The sequence below is a fragment of the Dromaius novaehollandiae genome, chromosome 2 (assembly GCF_036370855.1).
Source record: "Dromaius novaehollandiae isolate bDroNov1 chromosome 2, bDroNov1.hap1, whole genome shotgun sequence".
NCBI classification, from domain to species: Eukaryota; Metazoa; Chordata; class Aves; order Casuariiformes; family Dromaiidae; genus Dromaius; species Dromaius novaehollandiae.
Window position 1 is genome coordinate 60,777,353 of NC_088099.1, and position 21,695 is coordinate 60,799,047.

A 21,695-nucleotide genomic window follows, 5' to 3' on the forward strand; every position below is an offset into this window, starting at 1 on the left:
CAGTGTATTTGTGGCCACCAGGACATTTTGCTTCCTGCACAGAATAACTTTTTATCTTCCTGCTCAAATAGACTCTTAAAGCTAAGAGTTGGAGTCAATTACTGTACACCTTGGACACGATTTTCTTGGGGGGAGCTAGTTATTGTGTTAAATATCCCTGCCCTGGAAGATACTCTCCTCTAAAAAGACCAAGATAGTGACCAAAACCTGATGCTTTACAAAGGTTAAATAGCACAGTCAGAAAACTAAGTAAATATAGTCACATGATGAGAAATTAAGAGCTAAAAATAAATATCTTTTGTTTCCTATGGGATATGAAAATATTTGTATCAGTAAGGAATCTGGAGAGGTCTCTAAGGCCATTCTCCTGTCTTGAGGCAGGGCCAAATATGTTTAAGCCATTCCTGACGTGTTATTCTGACTTATTCTTACAATAGCTCTTACCACAATTAAACCTCATTGCTTCTTTGCCCATCCCAATGGATATTTAGAACAGTTTGTAGCTTTCCTGTGTCCAGCCAGTGTTGGTTTGAAAACCAGACGGTGCTCACTTGTGCTGAATATAATCTGAGGATTTCTTCATGGGTCTTGCATAAGACTCTCCTGTTTATACCCTCATTATGGCATTTATTTTCTTCCTATTATTCCTTTTGTTGTTGTTGTTGACAATAGTATGATGGGTTGACTTAGCATTGTATGTGGAAGCCCCCAGATCCCTTTTTGCAGAATTGCAGTCGAGCTAGGCTTTTTTAGGATTATTTATTTTGCGGTCATTCAGTTAATTCTTCCTACTTCACTGTAGGACTTCTCACATGTCCTAGCTGTATTATGTATTTTTTCAGTCTAATTTCTCAGAATATTTTCTATTTATAAATCCCTAGTGCTCAAGAGTGCAGCCTCTCCCAGTTTGATATCATTCGCAGAAGGAACAACTCATATCAGGCCCAGTTCCTCTGGCACAGGCAGCTCTATATGCTTCTAGCACAGAGCTTAGGCCAGATACAGCATTTTGCTCCTTGTTGCATTTTTGCCTTAGGACTCACAGACCCTTCACTGTCATCTGACATCTGTTTATACACTCACGTGATGGGGAAAAATTCCTTAGTAAAAATAGCACGTGGGAGCAGCCTGATGGACCGTAAGATAATGTACCTGGTCCACAGTGCTATTCTTGGTTGCTCCAAAGATGCCTTTGGGAAAGAAGGTGTTTGCTACTGGCTGCATGAGTATCCTGTTCACAGTTTTCTCTTTTGACAGTCTAAGGCTAGGGAGATACTTGATAGTATACTGGATATTTGTACGTAAAGTCTCTGAGGAAATGCTGAACCTTTAGCATGCATACAGTGTAGAAGCAGGGCCTTAGGTGTTGGCCAGCAACTTTATCTGCTGATCCATTCCTACTGTGCCAAGCTTATTTTTAATGGAAATATAGCCGTATTCCTAAAAGGAAACTAAAGAATGGAAGGAATTGCCTAGAAACATATTCTTTCAGCGTAAATGAAGTGTAAACAGAGCATGAAATAGTTTTGAGTATGTTATATGTATATACTAAATGATACACATAAGTTAGATAAACTTTGGAATGGCATATGTTCAATTAATTTCAAAAATACAAATATCTTCACAAGTTTTACAGTGAAATACATAGACAAGATACTTTTTATTTTATCAGCAGTGAAATAAGATCAGTGTATGGCAAGAAAAGTGGTTGAAAGATAATGGGATTTACAGTTAGAAATTATATTCCCCTTGATACCTCTATTGGATTCAAAAGATTGTGGGGTTTTTGTAGGTTTTGAATTCTGGTTACTAAAAATTCCTGTAGTCCCAATTACAATGGGGAAAGCATGTCCAAATATTTGACAAATGAGGGGCAGATTTTGTTATAGAAGTTGGCTAATTGATTTAACAAAAAATAAATCTTCTAATTCTGTCTCGTAAACAAGATAACATAAAATTGAGGGTGGAAAGAGGACTTAAGTAAATGATCCTACAGTCTGAATCAAACTGCATTTAGACAGCCCTGATATAAGGCATTATTTACTTTTTATCTTTAATAACATCATATTTAGTACAGGCAAAAACTGATGATTATGACAGAAATTCCAGAGGTGCAGATTAAGTTAGTTCAACCATCTTCCTAGAAGTATAAAATAAACGTCAAGGAGTTTGTTGAATATCTCTGCCCTTTTGACTTAATATGCTCCATTAAATGTTACAGATAAATATCTGTTTTTCATATTTCCCTACATTAAGTCATCTACCTCATTACATAGTCAATACAGCAATATCTTTACTAGTTATGCTACCATAAAAATAAGTTACATAGTATTAAAATGTGAAACTAGTTGCTGGCATTGCTAGTGAGACTTCATATAAAAATCTGGCCAAATTCACATAGAAAAATGTCTAGTTTGGTCACTGGAAAAATACTTCTAATGTAATATATGTTCAAATGTAAATAAAGAAGGAAATACATTGAAAGCAGTGATTTCGAAAGGCTGGAAAAAACAAGAAGCCATATTCAGATTTACAGACTTTTCTAGCTGTTTATATCTTTGAATAAAAATTACTCTAATGAGATTATTTTTGAAATGTTGCTGCTCTCTGCTTTCCTTACTTTTGTACCCACCAGCAAATGTACCCACTCTTCTATGGAGCTGGGAACACAACTGAAACTCATCACCTATCAGTTGAATTGCAGTAATCAAATCTATCTGTGCATTTAGCCCACCACAGTAACAAAACTAAATGAATTCACTTAAACCATGTTTAAACTGTAATTTATTGAATTGTGATAATTGCCTCAGATAGTGCTGCTGTATTTTTAATATGAAAATACAGTTTTTCAATGCTTTGTTTCTTCTTTTAGAAGAGCATTTCCCTAAGCATTATTTTAAACAATGCCAGTATTTTCTCAACTTTTTAACAGATAGTTAATGAATAGCTATCCATCCTTTTATACTGTAGTCTGACATAGAGTGTAAGCCATCTGTATTGTATAAGTTCTGGGGTATTTTTACTGGCATGCATAAAAAGCAGTCTTTGGGTACACAATATCCAAGTGTCTTAACACATATCCTGCCAAAGGTTCTTTTTTGTAGTTGAGGCATGTATATCAATGACATTAATTTGAACATGAGGAGATACAAATACTTAATTTGTAATGCATTTCCAGAAATATTTTCATTTGTTTATCTAATAGGTGGTCTCCTCATCTTTATTTCTAAGGTAATAATAAAAATCTATAGTTTGTAAATTGCATTTGGCCAGCTCCACATGAAAGGAAAATTTCTTTAGTTCTTGATCAAAAATGCAGAGCCTGTACTGAGCCTGACTATAACCAATTTAATAACGAGAAAAAAGAGGTTCTTTGAAATAAGAAATTTAATAGTTTCAAAGGTGAAAGTATATGGTAATTCCCATAATTCCCATTTTTAACAATCTTTGATAGAAAAGGAACTGGTCAAACTCAAATCTTTGAAATCACATTTAGATGATATGTCAAACAATAAATGTATATTTGGCCGTAACTTTGATTTTTGCTGTTCCATTTTTTCCTTTGCGCTCCTTCAACTCTCCAGCAACAGTGGGTGGGATAAAGGCAAACCACACTTGCCACAAATCCCTGTGAAGGAAAACCTACTACAGCTTTTACACGGAAGCCTATACTATCTTGCTTGTTTTAATAATGCAGCATTAGTAATTTCCATCCTAGCCAGCAGGAAACCTGCTTCTGCTTTATCCCATTGCTGGCCACAAAAGGATAAATGGGAGCTCACTGGCATTCTTTCATTCTTTTTCAACTTTCAGTCACTCGTGGGACTGGAGTCCTTGAGGCATGACACCACCTACACAGCAGAAGGAGGTGTGACTTGTGATGTTCTTTTTGTTTTGACAGCTAAGTACCGGTCATATGTAGCTAAAAACTTAATTTATGGTGGGTGAATGTATTCCGCCTCTGTTGTCCTTTTTTGTTGTTTCTAAAGGGGCTGCAGCAGAGCCTTGATGAATCATCTTTTGTGCAGTGGGGCGTTCTGATATAAATCCTACTAACCTGCCTAAAATAACAAAGATTAATTACCAGGCAAGGACATGATATACTGCTTGGGCAGCTCACAGTTTGGCCATATTTAAATCTTGTTGCTTATTTGGGTTCTTCTCTCTGTCTTTGCATCTCATCCTGACAGGTGCGTGCCCAATCACTGTGAACACGGTGGCAAATGCACCCAGACATGGGACAGCTTCAAGTGCACTTGTGATGGAACTGGATACAGTGGCGCCACTTGTCATAACTGTAAGCAATGCTGCAGTTTCAATATTGTAATGGAATATGGAAGATACTGATGTCTTTTGGTTGAGATATAAAGTCAAAATCTTCCTCTCTGGTTGTTATATCTTAGAACAGTTTTTGTAAGGAAAATATGGCTTAATCCTAATGTATCTTGTCTACATAGGGGTAGGTTTATGTAGCACTATACAGCACTGTGCAAAAGGACCAAAGCAATATAGCTCTCTTAGCTGGGTGTCCTCACCAAACTCATTCTCAGCAATTGCACACTGGAGTTTCAAACAGATACAGTGATTCTGCCCTAAACTCTTGGGGAGAGTTGCTGAACAATTAGAGATGCTGGTTTGGGTTGCTAGTCCTGAAACATGTTTTGGCCATTTTAAATCAAATTATTTACTCATGTTGTAAGTCTTGCAAAAAACAGTATTTGCTATGAGCTCCACCTGTCTTACAGTATTCAAGCAAAGAAAGAAGAGAAAAAGGTGCAGTTGCTCTTTTTACAGGTTCTGAACCATGTGTGACAGTGACATGTGTCTTCAGTTCCTTCTATCCTACATTTAAAAGGAGATTTTCATATGCAAAGTGTATTCTAAAACATCTAGAAGATTCAGAAAACATATCCAGTCTTTACCTTCTCCACTTTTTTCTTAGGGAACCTCATCTTAAGGAGAAAGCAAAGATACTTCTGAACAGGTGAAAAGATAAATTTCAGGCATGTTTGTGTACATATACATATATTAAGAGTATATGAAAATGTGTATATATATGTATACATACATATATATCTCTATATACACATATATATCTAACTAAAGCTGTATAAAATATTACAAAGATAATTGCAGAATTCTGATATTTTTAATCAAGGAAAGCAAACTAATGAGTAAGTAGCAGCAACTCGCAGGTGTTTGAATCTTAATTAAAAACTATTCTATTTTTAATCATAGTATTAATCTAAGAGGGAATGTATTTTATATAGTAACTATAATTAGAAATATATATATATTTACTGAATGGCAAAATCCTTCATGAAGGGCTCCTTCCTCCCATGTTACTTTTTCTGTACATTACTATTTAACTAAGAAGACCTTGCTGACAAACGTATAGAAGGTGATCATAATACAGACTAGTTCATTGTCTGCATTCATACTTTGGATACAAACTGATAAGATGTTAGAATGCCATGCAGTCTTGTACTGTCTCATACTGACTTATATGTTTGTGATTATGTAGGACACTGAAGTTGGTTGTCACCTGTCAAAACTTCAAAGCTCTCAGTTTTTCCGTCTTACAATGTAGGTATTTATACAATATTGAAATCAGATATTCTTCAGCCAGTGCTGTGGAAGACTTGCCAGGTAATGGTAAGAAACAGAGAGAGTGGGCCTGGGTAACACCATGTGTGGACACCACTGTTTTCAGTCCTGTTCTGGATCCTGTGTCACAGGCTGGATACAGTTTCCATGACTTGCTCAATGAAATTGCAGTATTGCTTTCCAAATCTCTGGTCTCAGTACTAATGCTTTGATTTGGGGTTTGTGAGTCCCACTGGAACCAGTGGCATTCCCCCACATGGACTGAAAGCAGAGTATTTGATACACTGGTAGGACATGAGCACTTCTAAGAACAGCCTCTTCCTATTCTCCACCCTCAGTTACAAATACTAGTACTATTTCTCTATAAAGTCTTGCATTATGCCCTGCTTTGTGCAAATCATATTTACCAGCTGACTGAAATATAGTTACCTGACTGCTCCTTCCACTGCTTTATAGATAAGCATACAATAGCTTGAACACAAAGCAGTTGTAAAGGTGAAAACTTTACAATTATATTCAGGTATATGCAGACATTTAGTCCATATTCCAGTTCAAGAAAGGCCCAAGAAGTTGATGTATATCATACTTACTGAATGAGGGATGACTTTCAGCTGATAGTGGCAATCAGCTAAACAGGAGGAGGCATTAATAGAAAGTTTATGTTTGTGGCATCTTCATTTTATAGCAATACTAAATACTGGAATGGTATTTAACTTCTCTCACTAGAACAGGTAGTTCAAGAATTCAGATTTTTTCTTTGACACGTGAGTACAGGAGTGTCTCATCTTTACAGCAAATTGATCTGGCTATTGAAATATAAAATCCGAAAGAGCTAAATGCCTAATGAAAGCTTATTAGAGATATTTAAAACACCGATGCTGCAGGAGACATTTCTTGGGCAGCCCTTTACTTGCTCCACCAAGAGTGAATGTGCATAGTGATGGCAGCATTGCATCTAATCTTGGGAAAGAATATATGGAATTTAGAGTGAAGCAGTATTTTGCTGAAGCAAAGAAAAATTAATCTTGCATGTCTGTTTTTCTGCTCTAATATTTTTAGAGCTTTTGCTGATTTAGTACAACCATCTGGAAAAATATGCTTCTAATGCATATGATAGGCTGTTAAGATGTTTAATTTCACTGGAGAAATGCAAGAATGGAAGCTTAGTTAATTAAGTATGTTTTATCTAGTGAGCCTCTGAAAATAAGTATAATAGGTTTCCTTCTTAAGTCCGAAAGAGAAATAACAAGGACAAAGAGGTGGCATCACTTTCCTGATAGCTTATTCATTACAAAGAAAAGAAATAATAATCTAAGGAGCTGTGAACATTTCTCTTAATAGCATTTTTACCTACCTTTTATGGATAAAATAATGCAATAAGGCAAGTAAATGCCACTGCTGGACTGCAGCATCAAAAGGGGGATTTAAAGTCTATTGTCCTGTGATTCAGCTATAGGACGGATAAAGCATATGGGATTACAGCGGTCCAGGTCATTTGAACACACATTGTTCAAGAACCTTTACTTTTCTAATTCAACCAAAGTTTCTAACTAATCCTTTTTGCCTGTATTGCTTTGGAAAGATGGCTAAGTTTTTGTTTTGTTTTGTTTTGTTTTTTGGTTAAAGGACTTAATTTTAGTTTTTACCTTACATGTTGGTATACTTTTAAAAGTCTTCTTTCTTAGAAAAAAAAAGTGAGAAGAAATTTCTACGCTCACCAGATGTCCTCTCAGAATAGGTAGTTTTGTGCCTTTCTAGAATGTAATGGCAACAAAAGATGGCACACAAAAGAGTGAAACCCCCAGATTGTAGCGTTGAGGCACAGATTGAGACAACCTTAACTCTGCCCTTACTGAGTGGGCAATAGCTACCAGAATTTATTAGAGCACGTTCCAGCTATGTTCACAGTATTACCTATAGCTGCAAATAACTAGGGGATTTGCTGAAGCTTGCCAAAGGTTGTAGTTATACTGCCAGGAGATCTTGGGCCTTGGCTCTGCTGTGATGATACTGGCCCCATCTGTCCTTGCTTGCTTGTGCAGTGTTTCCACGTACTTAGATGTATTTGGTGTGCTGCCTTTCAGTTTTGACTTCAGATGTTCATGACAATAGCAGTACAAAACAGAGATCTGGGGAGAGAAGGGAGATTGGAACAATAACTGTGATGTGTGGTGTAAACATAACTGAAAGCAATTTTAAACAGCGTAATGGGTTGCACGGAAAGGTTGTAAAATTTAGCAGACATCATTATTCCGTGGAGTAGGAAAGTGTTTGAGTGCAGGTAGCACTTGTTCAGTACCACTTTACTTAAACATAAGATTATGTTAGAAAGCAAATGGTATTATACTCTACAGTAAAACATACGTTTCCTTTCTCAGTGTTTCCAGTGTGTGTGCTATGGGTATAAGAGGGCACTCCTCAAAGACCTTGGAGTCAAAACTACATTAGTGGATATCTTAACTCTGTACCTTATGATTTTCATGACTCTGAGCTTTGCTGAACTTAAAGGAACAAGGTAATTCTGTGTTACTGAAGTTTTTTGTCGGTGAATTGATTTTTGCTTTGGTCAGGGAATTCAGCACTTTCCTGAGCTTTTGACCTGAAACAAGGCAAGGCTTTGCTACCTTGGCTGAATTTCAGATTGGGGTTTTAGGTTCCTTTGAAGTTGAAATTCAAAGGCAAACTCAAGGGATGACCTCCTCGAAGTGAAACAGAGGAAAATGTTTGCATGAAACCCTTGTGAATCAAAATGGCTTTGTTTCATACAGGTCCAGTCATAATATTTTTGTCATATGGTAGTGAAAACTAAAGTTAGTGTAGCGAGATGGAGAATTATCTGTTCTGGGGCCGAGGCATAGTGGAAACTATAAAACAACCAAAAAAATAGTTACAGAAGGAAAACTTCCAAATAAATAAATAAATCTGATATAACAACTATAATCATGAATATATCCAATTATGTAAATCAATTAAGCACATTTGCCATTTTAAGATCACAAAATAATTTGCTTTTCAGAACAGAAGATTTTAACAGAAAGGCTTTTTATATTTCAAAGACATGCCAAAATCTTAAGGTGCTGCATCCTCTATCTTGTTATTTGCCAAAGAGGCTGAAGATGCCATTTGCTGAGAGAGCTATCTCTGCTCTCTAACAATTTGTTTAGTTCAGCTGCCCCTGGCTCTCTGCAGTTCAGTGGTGAATTAGCAAGCAAATTGTGGAAAGTCCTATTTCTCAGTGCATGGTGAACACCCTAGAAATCTGCCAGATTGCTCTCGGCTAACAAATGTTCAGTGCCCAAAGGAATGCAGTGGCCTGGCAAGTATGAGACCGGAGCATAAGCTTTAGCATTAGACAAGATTGAAAGATAAAAGAATACATTTACTTAAAAACCATGTTTTACAGTGATGAAACAAAGTTACACAATGATTAAAAAATGAATGATTAAAGTTATAATTAACAGTAAGCATCATCCTTACCAGCTTTATTATATCAGCTACATTTTAATCTCTGACTAATTAACCTTTATAGCCTAGCTACGGCTGCCCTGCCATGCTGAGTTCTTAGAGCTACATTTTTTCATCATCTCTTGCGAGATGGCTGTGGGATCCACCGAGAACAGGAGCTCACTTTCCTTTTTACTTCTCCCCGCTCCGCCAGGCTCTTTAGTTAACACCTCTCTGCTGCGCCTTGTGCGAGTTGTACAGCTGGCTTTAGGTTCTAGGATCCTTCCTGCTATTGACAGCTTCCTTAAAACAAACTGGGATAAATTGACAAATTATGTATCAGGATAAATACTAATAATTCAAGTTTCTTCATCTGAGATGTTTAGTATTTAGCTCAATGCATGCTTTCTCTGTAATCTATGTGTAAGAGAAATACACTAAGGGACTTACTGACAGGGTTTACCAAGACTATAGTACATCTATCTACCACCTCCTGCACAACCTTTGATAGATTTAGGAGAAGTCTAGGAGCATCTATAAAAAGAGTTTCACCATATTTGCCTTCTCTTTATGATTTCCAATAACAAAAGAATCCAATTTACATTTAACAGGTTAATCTTAATTCTTTCTATCCGTATTTACTCATGTGAGACACGAGTTCTGTTCTTCTTAGATTTCACCTTAAACAAACATTGTCCCTATTTTTACAGGTGCGCAACCATCTTACCTTCAAGAATATTTCACAGGAAAGGGTTTGATTGTAAATCTTCAGTTGATCCATAGGAGAGACTAACCTCCAGTTCACAATCCATTATCTGTTAGTTCTATAAAAGGCATGGCAAAAATTAAAATCTTACATACTTTTGTCACTAGAAGAGGCAGATGTAAATAGAATCAGAATATACAGAGAATACACAACTGAGAGAAAGAACATGCACAATTTTTATAATTTTAGATGGAAAACATGCTGTTAAGTTTTTTTCAGAATGAGTCTCTGTAGCAATGCCATGATTCCTGTCCTAATTCTAATATAACAGAAGCTGACCTCTGAATTCTTTAGCTTTGTCTCCTCATAGCTTGTTATGAACAAATGTGATCCTATATTTTGGAACGTGATTCAAAATTAATGGGGAATAAAACACTGATCTTCTCTTGAAATAATGAATACATTAAATGTCACTAGAAGTCTGATGAGTATTGATATTTCTTTTTCCAGGCATAGGTACTTCTTCCTGAAATGAAATATTGCTTTAATAGTGAGTTTAATAGGATCTAGAAACAAACTTTGAGTTAGAAATGTTAGCACAAAGAGTTCTATGAACTGTGTATGGGCAGTGAAGTAATTTTGATTCCTGATCATGATTTTTGCCAAAATACAAAAGTAACTTGCCAAAATTACTATTGTCAAAAGTAATAAGAAAAGCAAATTTCATCTGCACAGGCTGGGATGATTTAACCTTCAGGAAGATCTTTACTGATTAGTTTGTAATGACGATGTTTCTTGTATTTACATAAATGAGGAAACACCTGAAACATTGGACATTTTAAGATAAGAGATAAGAAAGAATGCTGTGATAATGATTTTTCTTTGTCAGTGATTTAATGTATAGTTCTATAGCAAAAGAGCAAATACATAATTTGGCAAAAATACATTTTGAACTTTATTGTAGAAAAAAGGAAGAGAAACACTGTACAGATGTATAGTCTTCATGAATAAGCAAAGTATGTTTTTCCTCTTCAGTAAAGACTGGAGGAGTTCTGAGAACCACATGGCTACTGTCTGTGATCTCAGACAAGCTTGTTAGAAAATTAAAGATTTTTATAGAAAAAGGCAATTGCCTCGCAGTTTCACAATACATATTAATGTACTATTTGATCAGCGAGATTTCTCTTAACTGAGTCACAAAAATAAGAAACTAACTGTATGGAAGTTTTTTTCTTTCTTACAGTTTAGTAAAGGGAAGGGGCAAGTTTGAGTAAAGAATAGAGGAAATCTTTTATAAAAAATGTATTTGCTGAGATTAGTAACTGACAGTGCTGTGGGCTATTTTACTTACTCAGCCTAATCTGAGTGAAATAGGCCAGACTGTCCACTAATAGTAAGGCTGTTTAGGTTCTCATGAATCAGCTTCTGTAACCATAAATACCCTAATTATTCTCAGGAGAATATTCACAGGCTACTCAGATGCCTCCAGGCAGAAGAACCATCACTAGGTAGTCAGAATATGGACTGTTATTACTGACCAAAAAAAGAAAAACCTGCTAAAGTTGCTACCATCTGACTAGATGAAAGTGGTGCATATTGTTAGAAAAATAAGATAGCAGAGAATGACTTCCCCCTACAACTTCCAGTGCAGCAGAATTCACCTTGCTAGACGTAGCAAAACCTCTCTTAAAGAAAACTTAAACATATTCAAGTATCTTTCATTTAGTATGTCACACTTCTTGGTGATTAACTCTCCACTCAGTGTGGCCCAGGTCAGGCACAGTGAGACAGCACCTTGCCAGTGAGGGCATGGCCTGCGCTGGGTTCGCCCTGCTCGTCCCCGCTTTGCAGCCCAGCCCAGCTCCTGCTGCTCCTTGAAAAGGCAGAACACGTGTTCAAATGGCCAAAGATTACAAAGAATGCTGCAGGAGCAGGAAGAGAAGAGATTTCCTAGGAATAGCACTCATGCATGCCCTCGCTCTCTCTCATTTTTTTTTATTTTAGCTTAGCATTCTGATTAGATTCCAGAGAAGTGGAGAGAGCAGGATGTTACAGGTGCCACCTAAGAATGTACAGACACTGTACAGCGCAGCCTTAAAGCACTGCTTCCTCTGCGCAGAATGTGCTTGGATGCAGCAGTAAATTACGCTGCGCCACATGAGTATTGCGCTCTTATAAGGGTGCCACAATTGAACAGTATTGTTCCTCACCATCAGCCCAGGCCACATCCAGACTGGGTTGGTGTGCACACCCACATTGCTTGCCACTTTTAACGCTTAATAATATCAAATGAACGTTGTCCTGAGATTCCTCTGCTCCTTATCTGTTTCCTTTGCAGAAAAAGTCAGAGAATACTTGTTTAAGGCTCTTTTATTTGTGGATCACCTGTTGTTTGCCTGATTAATTCAGCGCTAATGAGATTTATTGGTTTAGCTGCTATACAAGACTACAGAGCAGAGTTCCAGGTAGGATCACAGAACACAAGATCTTGTCACTAGGTCATTGGTTAGGGTGAGCAACACTGCAGTTGTATCATACTCCTGGCCTACAGGAATCATCAGGAGAAGAGAAGTATAGATCAGCCTCCATGTCAGTGAGATTTTTGACTTCTATACTGACATTGGTATTTTCGCAATTTACTTAAAACCAACCGTACTAGCAATTGCTTTTCTCTGTGAGAGTAGGTAAGCCTTCTACTTAGAGTATAGATTGAAATTCCTAATGCATTTTGTATAGCTCACTGAATAGTCAGTGATGGGGAATGACTTTTCTTCTCTACCAGACAAGACTCTGTTTGAACAAATAACCTGGAGCAGAAATGAAAGACTGCAATCCACCATGAAACCTAGCATTCAACCCTACTCTCATTATTTGTTGAAAACTCTTATTAACTTCTGTGGCAGTTTTATCAGAGCCAGGCTAATAAAATTTAGTCCTGTCAGCACTGAGCCTCGTTGCTTTTATGAAGAAAAGGAGATCTTTATTAAAACACCAATTAAAACCTGTTTTGGACAAGTAAATTAAAACCTCGCTTCCCTGTTCTTTCTTTAGTTCTCTGTTCCTGTTTCTTGGGTACTGGTAAAATCATGAGTGAACCTGATATATTTGTATTTCACATACAAACTTGGTAGGCTGAAGATAATGTGTCTGTCGGGGGGGTGGAAGGTGTAGAAAAAAAGCCTCAGAATGACATAGAGTGTCACAGATATGATGCCTTAGAAAATGCTTTCTAATTAAGTGCATGTATATCTCTGACTTGTACATCTCTGTTCATAACTGTTCTTATTTTTACTATTGGTTGTCTTCGGCCTTTGTATGTGCACAGAGCTCCTTAGAAGTTTTTAAAAATCACTCAGTGTAATTACCTTTTTCCCAGTGAAATGGTATTACTTTAAAAAAAAATCTGATAGTATGTCCAATTTTTCATTTATTGTGTAAAATAGAAAGTAAAACATTTAGGAAAGATTCATGGTTTCTGTATTACCAGGATAAGAGGCAAATTATGGGCATCTTTAAGGTGATTAATTAATGGAGATGACTTAATATAATTGAAGGGGAAAAGTGCCCAGTGTGTCAAGGTTATGCAACCAGTACTGATAGTGAAGGACACTTTAGATTCCTGAAATTTAATTCTCTAAATTCTTAGTTGTTAAAAGACAAGACAAAAAAAGACATGATATATTAATTTTTCAAATAGATAATAAATTTGTTATATTTACAGCTTTGCTAATTGGAGCCAAAATGATGTGCACATCATATCTGAGTAGATCTAGTACTGTGTTCCCAGCCTATTCAACCCTCAAGTCCAAAATAAATTGTTTTTAGCATTTAAATACAGTGTTGACCCTGTGTGTGAGGGTGAACTGAATCGCTTTTGCATCATCTTCCTGAGCTTAAGCATATTTCTTGTATGACTTTCTCCATTGAAAAGTTATGGAGGAACTGTAAATACTTTTGTGCTCAGAGACTGTCTTATGTAAGACTTTCTTGTGAAATAATATTCTTTTCAAAAGACAGGAAGAGCTCTGTGTGTTAATTCATTTCAGATGGAAGATACAGCCTAATCAGAAATGTCCTATGTTTTGAGAAGACTTGTCACAGAACTGACTCCCCCTCATTTCTCCAGTGGAAATTTGTGTGCAGAGCAGTGGCAAACTATCACCTTGACATTTCTGAACATTCACCAGTGAAACTTTGTTTTAGTCAGCGTCATCTTGAATGAACAAATCTCAGAGAGGCAAAATTGGGCCTTCTGCAGAAAGCATCATCTCTGCTTTCTTACCAGAGTCCTTCAAGAGTCCCAGGCACATGGAAGCACCTGATTTTGGTGAGATTCAGCACAAGTTCAGCTCTTCATTTCCTTGAATGATTTACATAGGACTGCTATCCAAGCCATGCACTGAAATCCCAGTAACAACCCCAGTAGCCTGTAACCTGGCCTATGCCTGAAGAATAAGTACAGATCTGGGCTGTGCCCTGTGACAAAAAGCTGGCTTTTTGAGACCTGGGAGGCTGCTTTGCAAGGCCCCTTAACTCTTTTCATGGCAGACAGCTTGCTTGAATTGCTTGAAAGGAGGAATGAGAAAAATAAGCCAGAGACTTAAGGTAGCTGCTGGAAATCCCAGCAGCTGGGTTTTAAAAAGAGGAAGGAGGTGCTTGCGGGGGGGGAGGGGTTGTTTAGAGCTGTTCCTTTTCCTTTGTCCAGGTGTTTGAGGTGATCTGCCTCAGCTGTGGTGGTGGGGCACAGCTGCTGTGGATGTGTGCATGGGGATGGTGAGCTCTGTGGGGGCTCTGTTAACTCTGGAGTTAGTTGCTAGTGGAGGAAAGTAAGTTTGGAGTAGTGAGAAGAATAGCTTTGAGGGAGATGCTGGTTTGGGGGAGGTTGCAACTGTGGAAAATGTTTATGTGCTTACTACTGGGAGTTGGGGGAACAACTGGCAAAAGGTGAGTGGCTCTTCAGCGCCTGTTCCTGCAGAGGAGGCTTTGTGCTGGGTGCTGTAAGGAGAGAGGCTGTGGGTTTTTGAATTGGTCCTTGAGGGCTCCTGGTTTAAGACTCTGCTTTTGTCACCTGGGATAAGGAGAGTAGATGCTAGGAGATAAGCAGTGCTGTGCTGAAGTTCATCAGTGTGTGTATGTGTGTCTGAGCATGCTGATCCTGGAGGAATAAGGGAAAAAGTGATTTAAAAAAATTGTTTAAAGAAAACCCTCAATTCTCTAGAAAAAGGCTTTTGTCTCTTCTGCTTTTAATATCCTCTGAGAAAGCATTTTCAACAAGCAGCTTGTTCTCAACTTGCAGTGTTGGCATTGATATTTTCTCCCCTTCTCGTTTCCTGCACTCTCTTTCTGAACTAAGCAGATGTTATGTGTAAGTCTCGTATGTGCTCTGTGAAACTTCACTTTTAGGTTTTTTATCTTCCTAATGTTGAAAATAGCAATTCTTGGAGCTCTTTTATAAAGAAATTATACTTTTGTTTATAAGAGTTTATTAAAAGGATCATACGATCAATTTCCTAGCTTCCCGAAGAAACTAGTCTCTCTTCCAATAAAGCTTTTCAAATGAAATGTCACTCTAGTTTATAATAGTCTATGTGCATTCTTTTCCTAATGTTTACTATAAGGTTGTTAAGGAATTTAACATAATGCATTTCTTGCTCTTCTCTGGATGCAGACCATTATTATTGATTATTTCTAATATCTTCTACTTCTTCAAATGTACATTTTAGTTGGGGGGTGGGGGGGATGGAGGTGTTTGGTTTAGTCTAGATTTTCACATAGCTTTTTCACATAAAACGTACCTAAGCCCCATGTGGCTGTATTGTTGACCGGTATCTGCAAAACTTGGAAAAGAAGAGCATTGTGCTCTGTTAATGTTTTTTGTAGCTTGGAAGCAAGGGAGCTTTGTGTTTTCCCTGTTTTCTATTCCAATATTTATTTTTAAAATCAGCATGTTCTTAGTTTCACTGCTGTAAACTGGAGTTAGTTTGTTGGCTGCCACAAATTTATTGTCTGCTGAACTGAGAACTGCTTGGCACCAGGTGGTTATGAAATGCAGAATGTGTAATAAATTTGAGGCAACTTTCATTTTTTATTGTAAGCAAATGGAATCAGTGTTTGGGACAGAGAGGGCTGCAGTTCCAAAATGAGCAATCGGACCAGTATTGCTTGGTGAAGGTTAAGCTGAGAAAATGAACATTAGGATGCAAAGCAGGATATGACTAGTCAGTGAGAAGTAATTATGTTGGAATTAAAAATCAACTGGAAGTGACTGAGCCTCCCTATCGGATAAGGTGCGAGAGAGAGTGCAGACTGAAATTGGGCTTCGGGTTCTAGCTGTCTTTACAGTTGGGCTCTTTATGCGTCGCTCCAAAATAGAATCGCGTGTCATGAGTTTTTAAGCAAAATTCCTATTAGGCAGGAGAAATACGTTTGGGGTCCAGTTCAATAAGAGTCTGAAGCCAGTGTTTAATTTGCAATACTTTCACAATCTCTTAACTTAGTGACCTAATTTACATGTTTAAATCTAAGCAAACAACATGCTGGAATTGGGACCCACATCTGCAGAGGTGGAGGTATTAAGGAGTGTGCTTTTTGCAGGCAGCTCTAACCTGTGTTCTGTTGTTACATAGAATGCACAAACAAATACTATTTCTAGGAGACATTTAAAAGAGAATGTGTAGTTACAAATAGATAACTCTAAAACAACTCATGTATGCTGTAAAATCATGTAAAGACTTCAAAATTAATTAGCTTTTTCTTAAACTTTTCCATTAAAACAATCTAGCTTATTGCTTACTTCGCTGTTAAAATACTTTAATTGAAAAAAGCATTAAGGTGCTGATATTAAAATCCCACTGGCAGCCATTAAAAAGAAAATACATTTTGAAGTTGCTCTGCAATTCTGGCTTTCTCAGTCATGTGACAGAATGAAGTTAATGCAAAGATCAACTGTAAAGATACATCAGTGGTCTAAATAATGAGGACTTCTACTAAAGATATATCTGCAAAGGTTTTTATCTCTCTGCATGTAGGTGTGTTTTTCTCCCCCCCCCCCCGAAGGGATCTTAAAATTCAAAATAGGAGGAGAAAACTTTTTTTGAAGCGATGGTTGCCATTAAAAGGGCAGTATGTACCAACAGATAGCAAAATGTTATTATTTAGCTTTTGTACCCTTCCTGTGTACTTATGAACTAAGTGTAGAATGATTTGATAAATTCTTCATTTCTAATAAATTTTGCCATATGTGGGAGGCAATAAGCTCAATCTGATAGGACTGTGGAATGAGAATTAGCATACTTAGACTCAATCCTTTGTGTTAGCATTTCCCAGTGATGTAATTTCTGAGCAAGTAATTTCTCTCTCTGTCATCTTTTTTTTTTCTTATTTCTACAGTGGGAATAATGATGCTCTTTGTAAGTGCTTTTAGACTTATGAAAAACATTAAAAGCAGAAAAGCTCTTTGAAAAAAATGAGAAAGCTTGCAAAAAAAATATTGATCTCTTTTCATTCTAAAAGCTTAATGAAAACAGTTGATCAGTGTTAAATCGGACCCTCATTTATCATTTACCAAACTGGAAACACGTTAAATGTTGCTGAGCTAATGTTTAATGAACTAATGAATTTATTTTCAAAAAGGACATTATTCAAGAAAATTATGAAATGAGTACTTGCCCCCCTGTAAAACTCCCAATTTTTAACTGGACGGGAGGTGATCTTTCAGAAAAACGTCTTCTGCCTCCAGTTACTGCCTTATACTAGTGGTGTTTTTGTGTGATCTAGCTATATGAATAGTATATTTCTATTGCAGATAGAAGTACAATAGGAAAAGCAAACTCCTGAAGACCTTTGTGCTGCTCCCTGTGCATGTGACTGGAGAAGAAGGGCATAACAAGGACTTTTCAAAACCTTTACTTTCACCTGTAGGCTATTCTAGGCAATCGCCTCTTTGTCCACCCCTGTGTTTGAGACTGTTGACTGCCCCAAGGTATTGGAGAAATTCCATGCTGCCTTTAGCAGGGGCCTGTCATCCCTTCTGGGACGTAGCCTGGAAAATGTAAAAATTATATAGACTAAGTCAGGGTTACTTCTAGGGTGGGGAACAGGCAACTGAGCCTGTCTTCTGCAATGGGCAACTTGGGATAGAGCCTCAGTAATTACTCTTAAGCAGACCTCTCGTATGAGGTAATGTTAACCTCATTAGAGCTGATCCCTTGGGGTAGCTTAGTAGTTCTTGCCTGGTAACGGAACAGCGTTGTGCAGGGGTTGGTTACGCTTTGCGCCCGAGGAGCGAAGGCAGGGGCTAATGCCCTGGACCTCTCCTGACCAGAGCAAGGGCTGGTCATATCTCCTGGGGCCTGGTTGCCAATTTGGTAAGGAGGCATCTTCTCACCAAAGTTCTGAGCTTACTCTCATTAAGTCACAAAATTTGTTATTTGATTCCTTGCTCTTTCCCTCTGTGCAGAGCGGGAGGTGAAGATGAAGAGTTGAATCAACCTGCACTCTGTCTACCACTTTTAAAATGACTTTAACTTTTGTTGGCATGTTTTATTTGGGTTTTCTCTTTTAATGAGGCTCACACCTAGTAGTCTTTTCTCATGGCTTCATCTGTGACAAAAATATTGCACTTGTAGAAAAAAATGGAGAACACGGGTAAAAAGAATTAAAAGGAAGGACAAAATGTGGACATTTATCAAAAGGAAGAAAGGAGGGAGAGGAACCTCATCTAGAATAGTAGTGTTAGTAATTCCCTTCAGTCTCTACTTTTATATTGTATGGAACAGCACAGGAAGGAAGGGAATAAGCTGAGGTAAAAGACAAAAATGGGGCACAAACAATAACAAGAGTGTGTGGGGAAAAGAAAGGTCTTTTCAAAAAAAAAATTGTTTTAATTGATGCAACAGTCTAATAGGACTTGGTGCTAATAAAAGGAAGAAAAAAGAAAAATAGATGAAGTGGAGGTATAGCAGTCCCTTATGTATACTTTGTGTCAAATTTGATAAATCAAATGCGTAATAACAATGCATATGTCATACCTCTCTTACAACTCATCTGGAATGATGTACTAAGGATGCCATGGAATATGTATGATGTTTAACTTGGAGAAGAGGAGAGTCATTGCACGTGGACTTACTTAGTTTATGTTCATAATTAGAAGCTTGGGCACTAATGTCTTTAATTTTTTTTTTCTATCCCCAATTTATGTGTAATTTATGCCAGACAAGCAATAATTGGAGATTTAGTTTGGTTATGAGATGGAGTACTACAAATATTCATGAATTTATGGATTTTTTTTGGGGGGGGGGGGGGCGGATGAGCTAAAGAACTGAACAAGAATTTATCTGTGTTTTTGCCTCAAAACCTATATATTACTATCTTCTAAAAGTTGTTCCTCCCCTCCCCTTCTGAAAAGAAGCAGTTGGATTATATGAACATTATGGAGAAGACTGCCCTTTCTTTCCTAACTTGTCTGGGTAGATTCTGCTGCTTCCAGAGGTTGGAAGGGAAATATTACATCCAAGTGTTGACATTAAAATTTACTTTTGCTGAAGCTTTTATTGTTGTTATTGGCCAGGAAAATCCTGCAATGCAGCACTGAACAGACAATTTTGAGGGAAAGCAAGGGCTGACTTTGCACGGGACACCAAAATGTTCCTGATCATGGTGAACCTAATAGTAGCAGGGATATTGCGTAGGAGGTGAGTGGGAAAGGGCTGTTTATGGCAGAGCTCGTGCTGGGAGCTCTAGAGTAAGTAGGCACAAAGGGAATAGACATTACTATACGTGAGTGGGGGGGGGGGGGGGGGAAGAGCTATTTAGCAGAACATAAGCCATATTTTTTTCTAGTCTGCCCTCTGTATTGCCTGCCTTAGAGAACATACAGCACCATCATCTCCAAGATAGTGGTTTTTAGTGTGCTTCGTTTAATGCCATGACAACTCTTCTTTGGCACCATTTCAGTCCAAGACAACCTTTTGGGGGGTAAATGAGACTTTCTATACCCCATCTAAAAACACTCTTAGTTATTCTATGTGTTTTAATGTTATTTAAATGCCTTCTGGAGCTGTGTAGGTGTGATGTGCTTGTAGCTCCGTAACATGGCAGCTCAGTTTCTTAGTGCTTTCATTGTATATTAATGGTGTTTCATGTGGTTCACATGGGGTAAACAGACATTTTAGATTAAGTGGTGTGAAACCCTAAGATACTTCTTGTGCTTTGCATGCTATAATTTACCTTAATTATTAGTATGACAGCACTTATGTATATAACAGTAGATGTGTGGCTCCAGTAGCAAATAAGCATAGAAAGTAATTATTCTATGTGTACAATACATGTTCTAAATGTGTTGGGCTTTCTGACACAACTTGTTTTTGTTTATGGGGACTTTTCAACTATTCATTGTATTCATTTTTTCCAATGTAATCAAGCTTATTTACAGTGGAAACTTTTGGCAGTTCTGCATGTCTTAGTGATTAAGCATCCATGTGGACCCTTCTTAATCGGATCAACAGCTGTGGCATTTTTAGTAATTTGTGTGGTGTTTTTATTTTTTTATTTATTATTATTTTAAACTCCTTCCCAATATGCCATAATTGAAATGTGAGACAAAGCAGAGGTAGGACCACAATCGATTAGCAGAAGTAGGTGGTGTTTGAGATCAGTCATGCTTCATAACTATTGCTTTAATATTTCAACTTTGCTTAGACAGCTATAAGTTTCCTGTTTAGAGAAGTCTCTTTGGCAGAAGTAATGGTGGAATGATAGATGGAAAGCAGTAGAACTCCTCAAATATTTTAGTGAGGCCTGGGAAATCCTTTAGATATATTTGCTTTTAGCTAACATTACTAAAACATGGAAGACACTAGTGTTTCCTAAATACAGTTTGTGCTGATTTAGTAGCAGTATTCAAATGTGTTGACTTAGACAGTTGGCTTGCTTGTAGTTCTGCTTTCTCAGTAAAAGGATCAATTCCACTGCTCATCTAATACTACTCATTTATTGTACTGGAACCAAATTCTTTCTTTGAATCTTATTGCAAATTTTTAAGCACATTTATTCCTATGTAGCTGTTACATTAACTCATTTATCACTTCCATGTTCATTTCCCTAATCGCTTGTTTAGGTTAAAGTTTAAACAAAGTTTAGATTAAATATTTTCTGTAGCTGTGGTTACTCTATTTAATATGGGCATGTTTTCAGTATGCCTATAGTTTTTAGGTTCAGAAGGTGCTAATATATGTTGTAAAACATCAAGAAAACGTAACGTGCAATTTCACACCTTTTTTGAAGACTTATCTGCCACAGCTACTTTAAGGCACTACAGAAATCACTCTGTGCTTCATGCTCAGGCCAACTGAGCTATACAGGCTTATCTGTTACCAAGTATTATGTATTTCTGAAATTCTTAACTAGGCTTCTCCTTCTTGAATTCATTTTTGTTCTTCACGTTTCCATCTTTCTGAATTTTTGTGACTGTCTATCAATTTCAGCAGTTTGTTTCCTTTTTTCTAATCATCTGCTCTTTTTTTTCTTTTCACCCACTCTTTGTATTTTCTTCCTTCCAGTAATCTGAGTGATGATCACAAAATGCATTCTATAGGTTAAAAGCTTCATTGCATAGAAGCTGAGAACTTCACCCAGTTCCTGATCACTTGAGCTACTTGTCAGGCAGAATGTTACTGATCACAGAGAAGGTAGATATTTTTTATAGCAGTGTAGCTGAGTACAACCTGCGGATTCAGGGCTTGGTAAGAAATTTAATGGTAACAATAAATGAAAGGGGAGATGATTACAAGAAAGAAATCCCTTATTCTGACCTAGCATGCGATTTGAGGTGTGTATGCTATATACTTTCCATATATTCTTTTTACCCTCAAACATTCTAAATAAACACAGTGCTCCTATTAGAGATCTCAGTGAAAGAGAGCGCGTGTCAGCCAACACA

General features: G+C 37.3%; 1 protein-coding gene across 1 annotated transcript in view; it reads left to right on the forward strand.

The window, feature by feature from the left end:
* CNTNAP2 (contactin associated protein 2) overlaps positions 1-21,695 on the forward strand; it is a 1,147,482-nt gene that overhangs the window by 737,904 nt on the left and 387,883 nt on the right. The window contains exon 11 of the mRNA XM_064506638.1: positions 4,191-4,297. Within this exon, the coding sequence (XP_064362708.1) occupies positions 4,191-4,297 (107 nt within the window). The remainder of the gene's footprint in view (positions 1-4,190; positions 4,298-21,695) is intronic.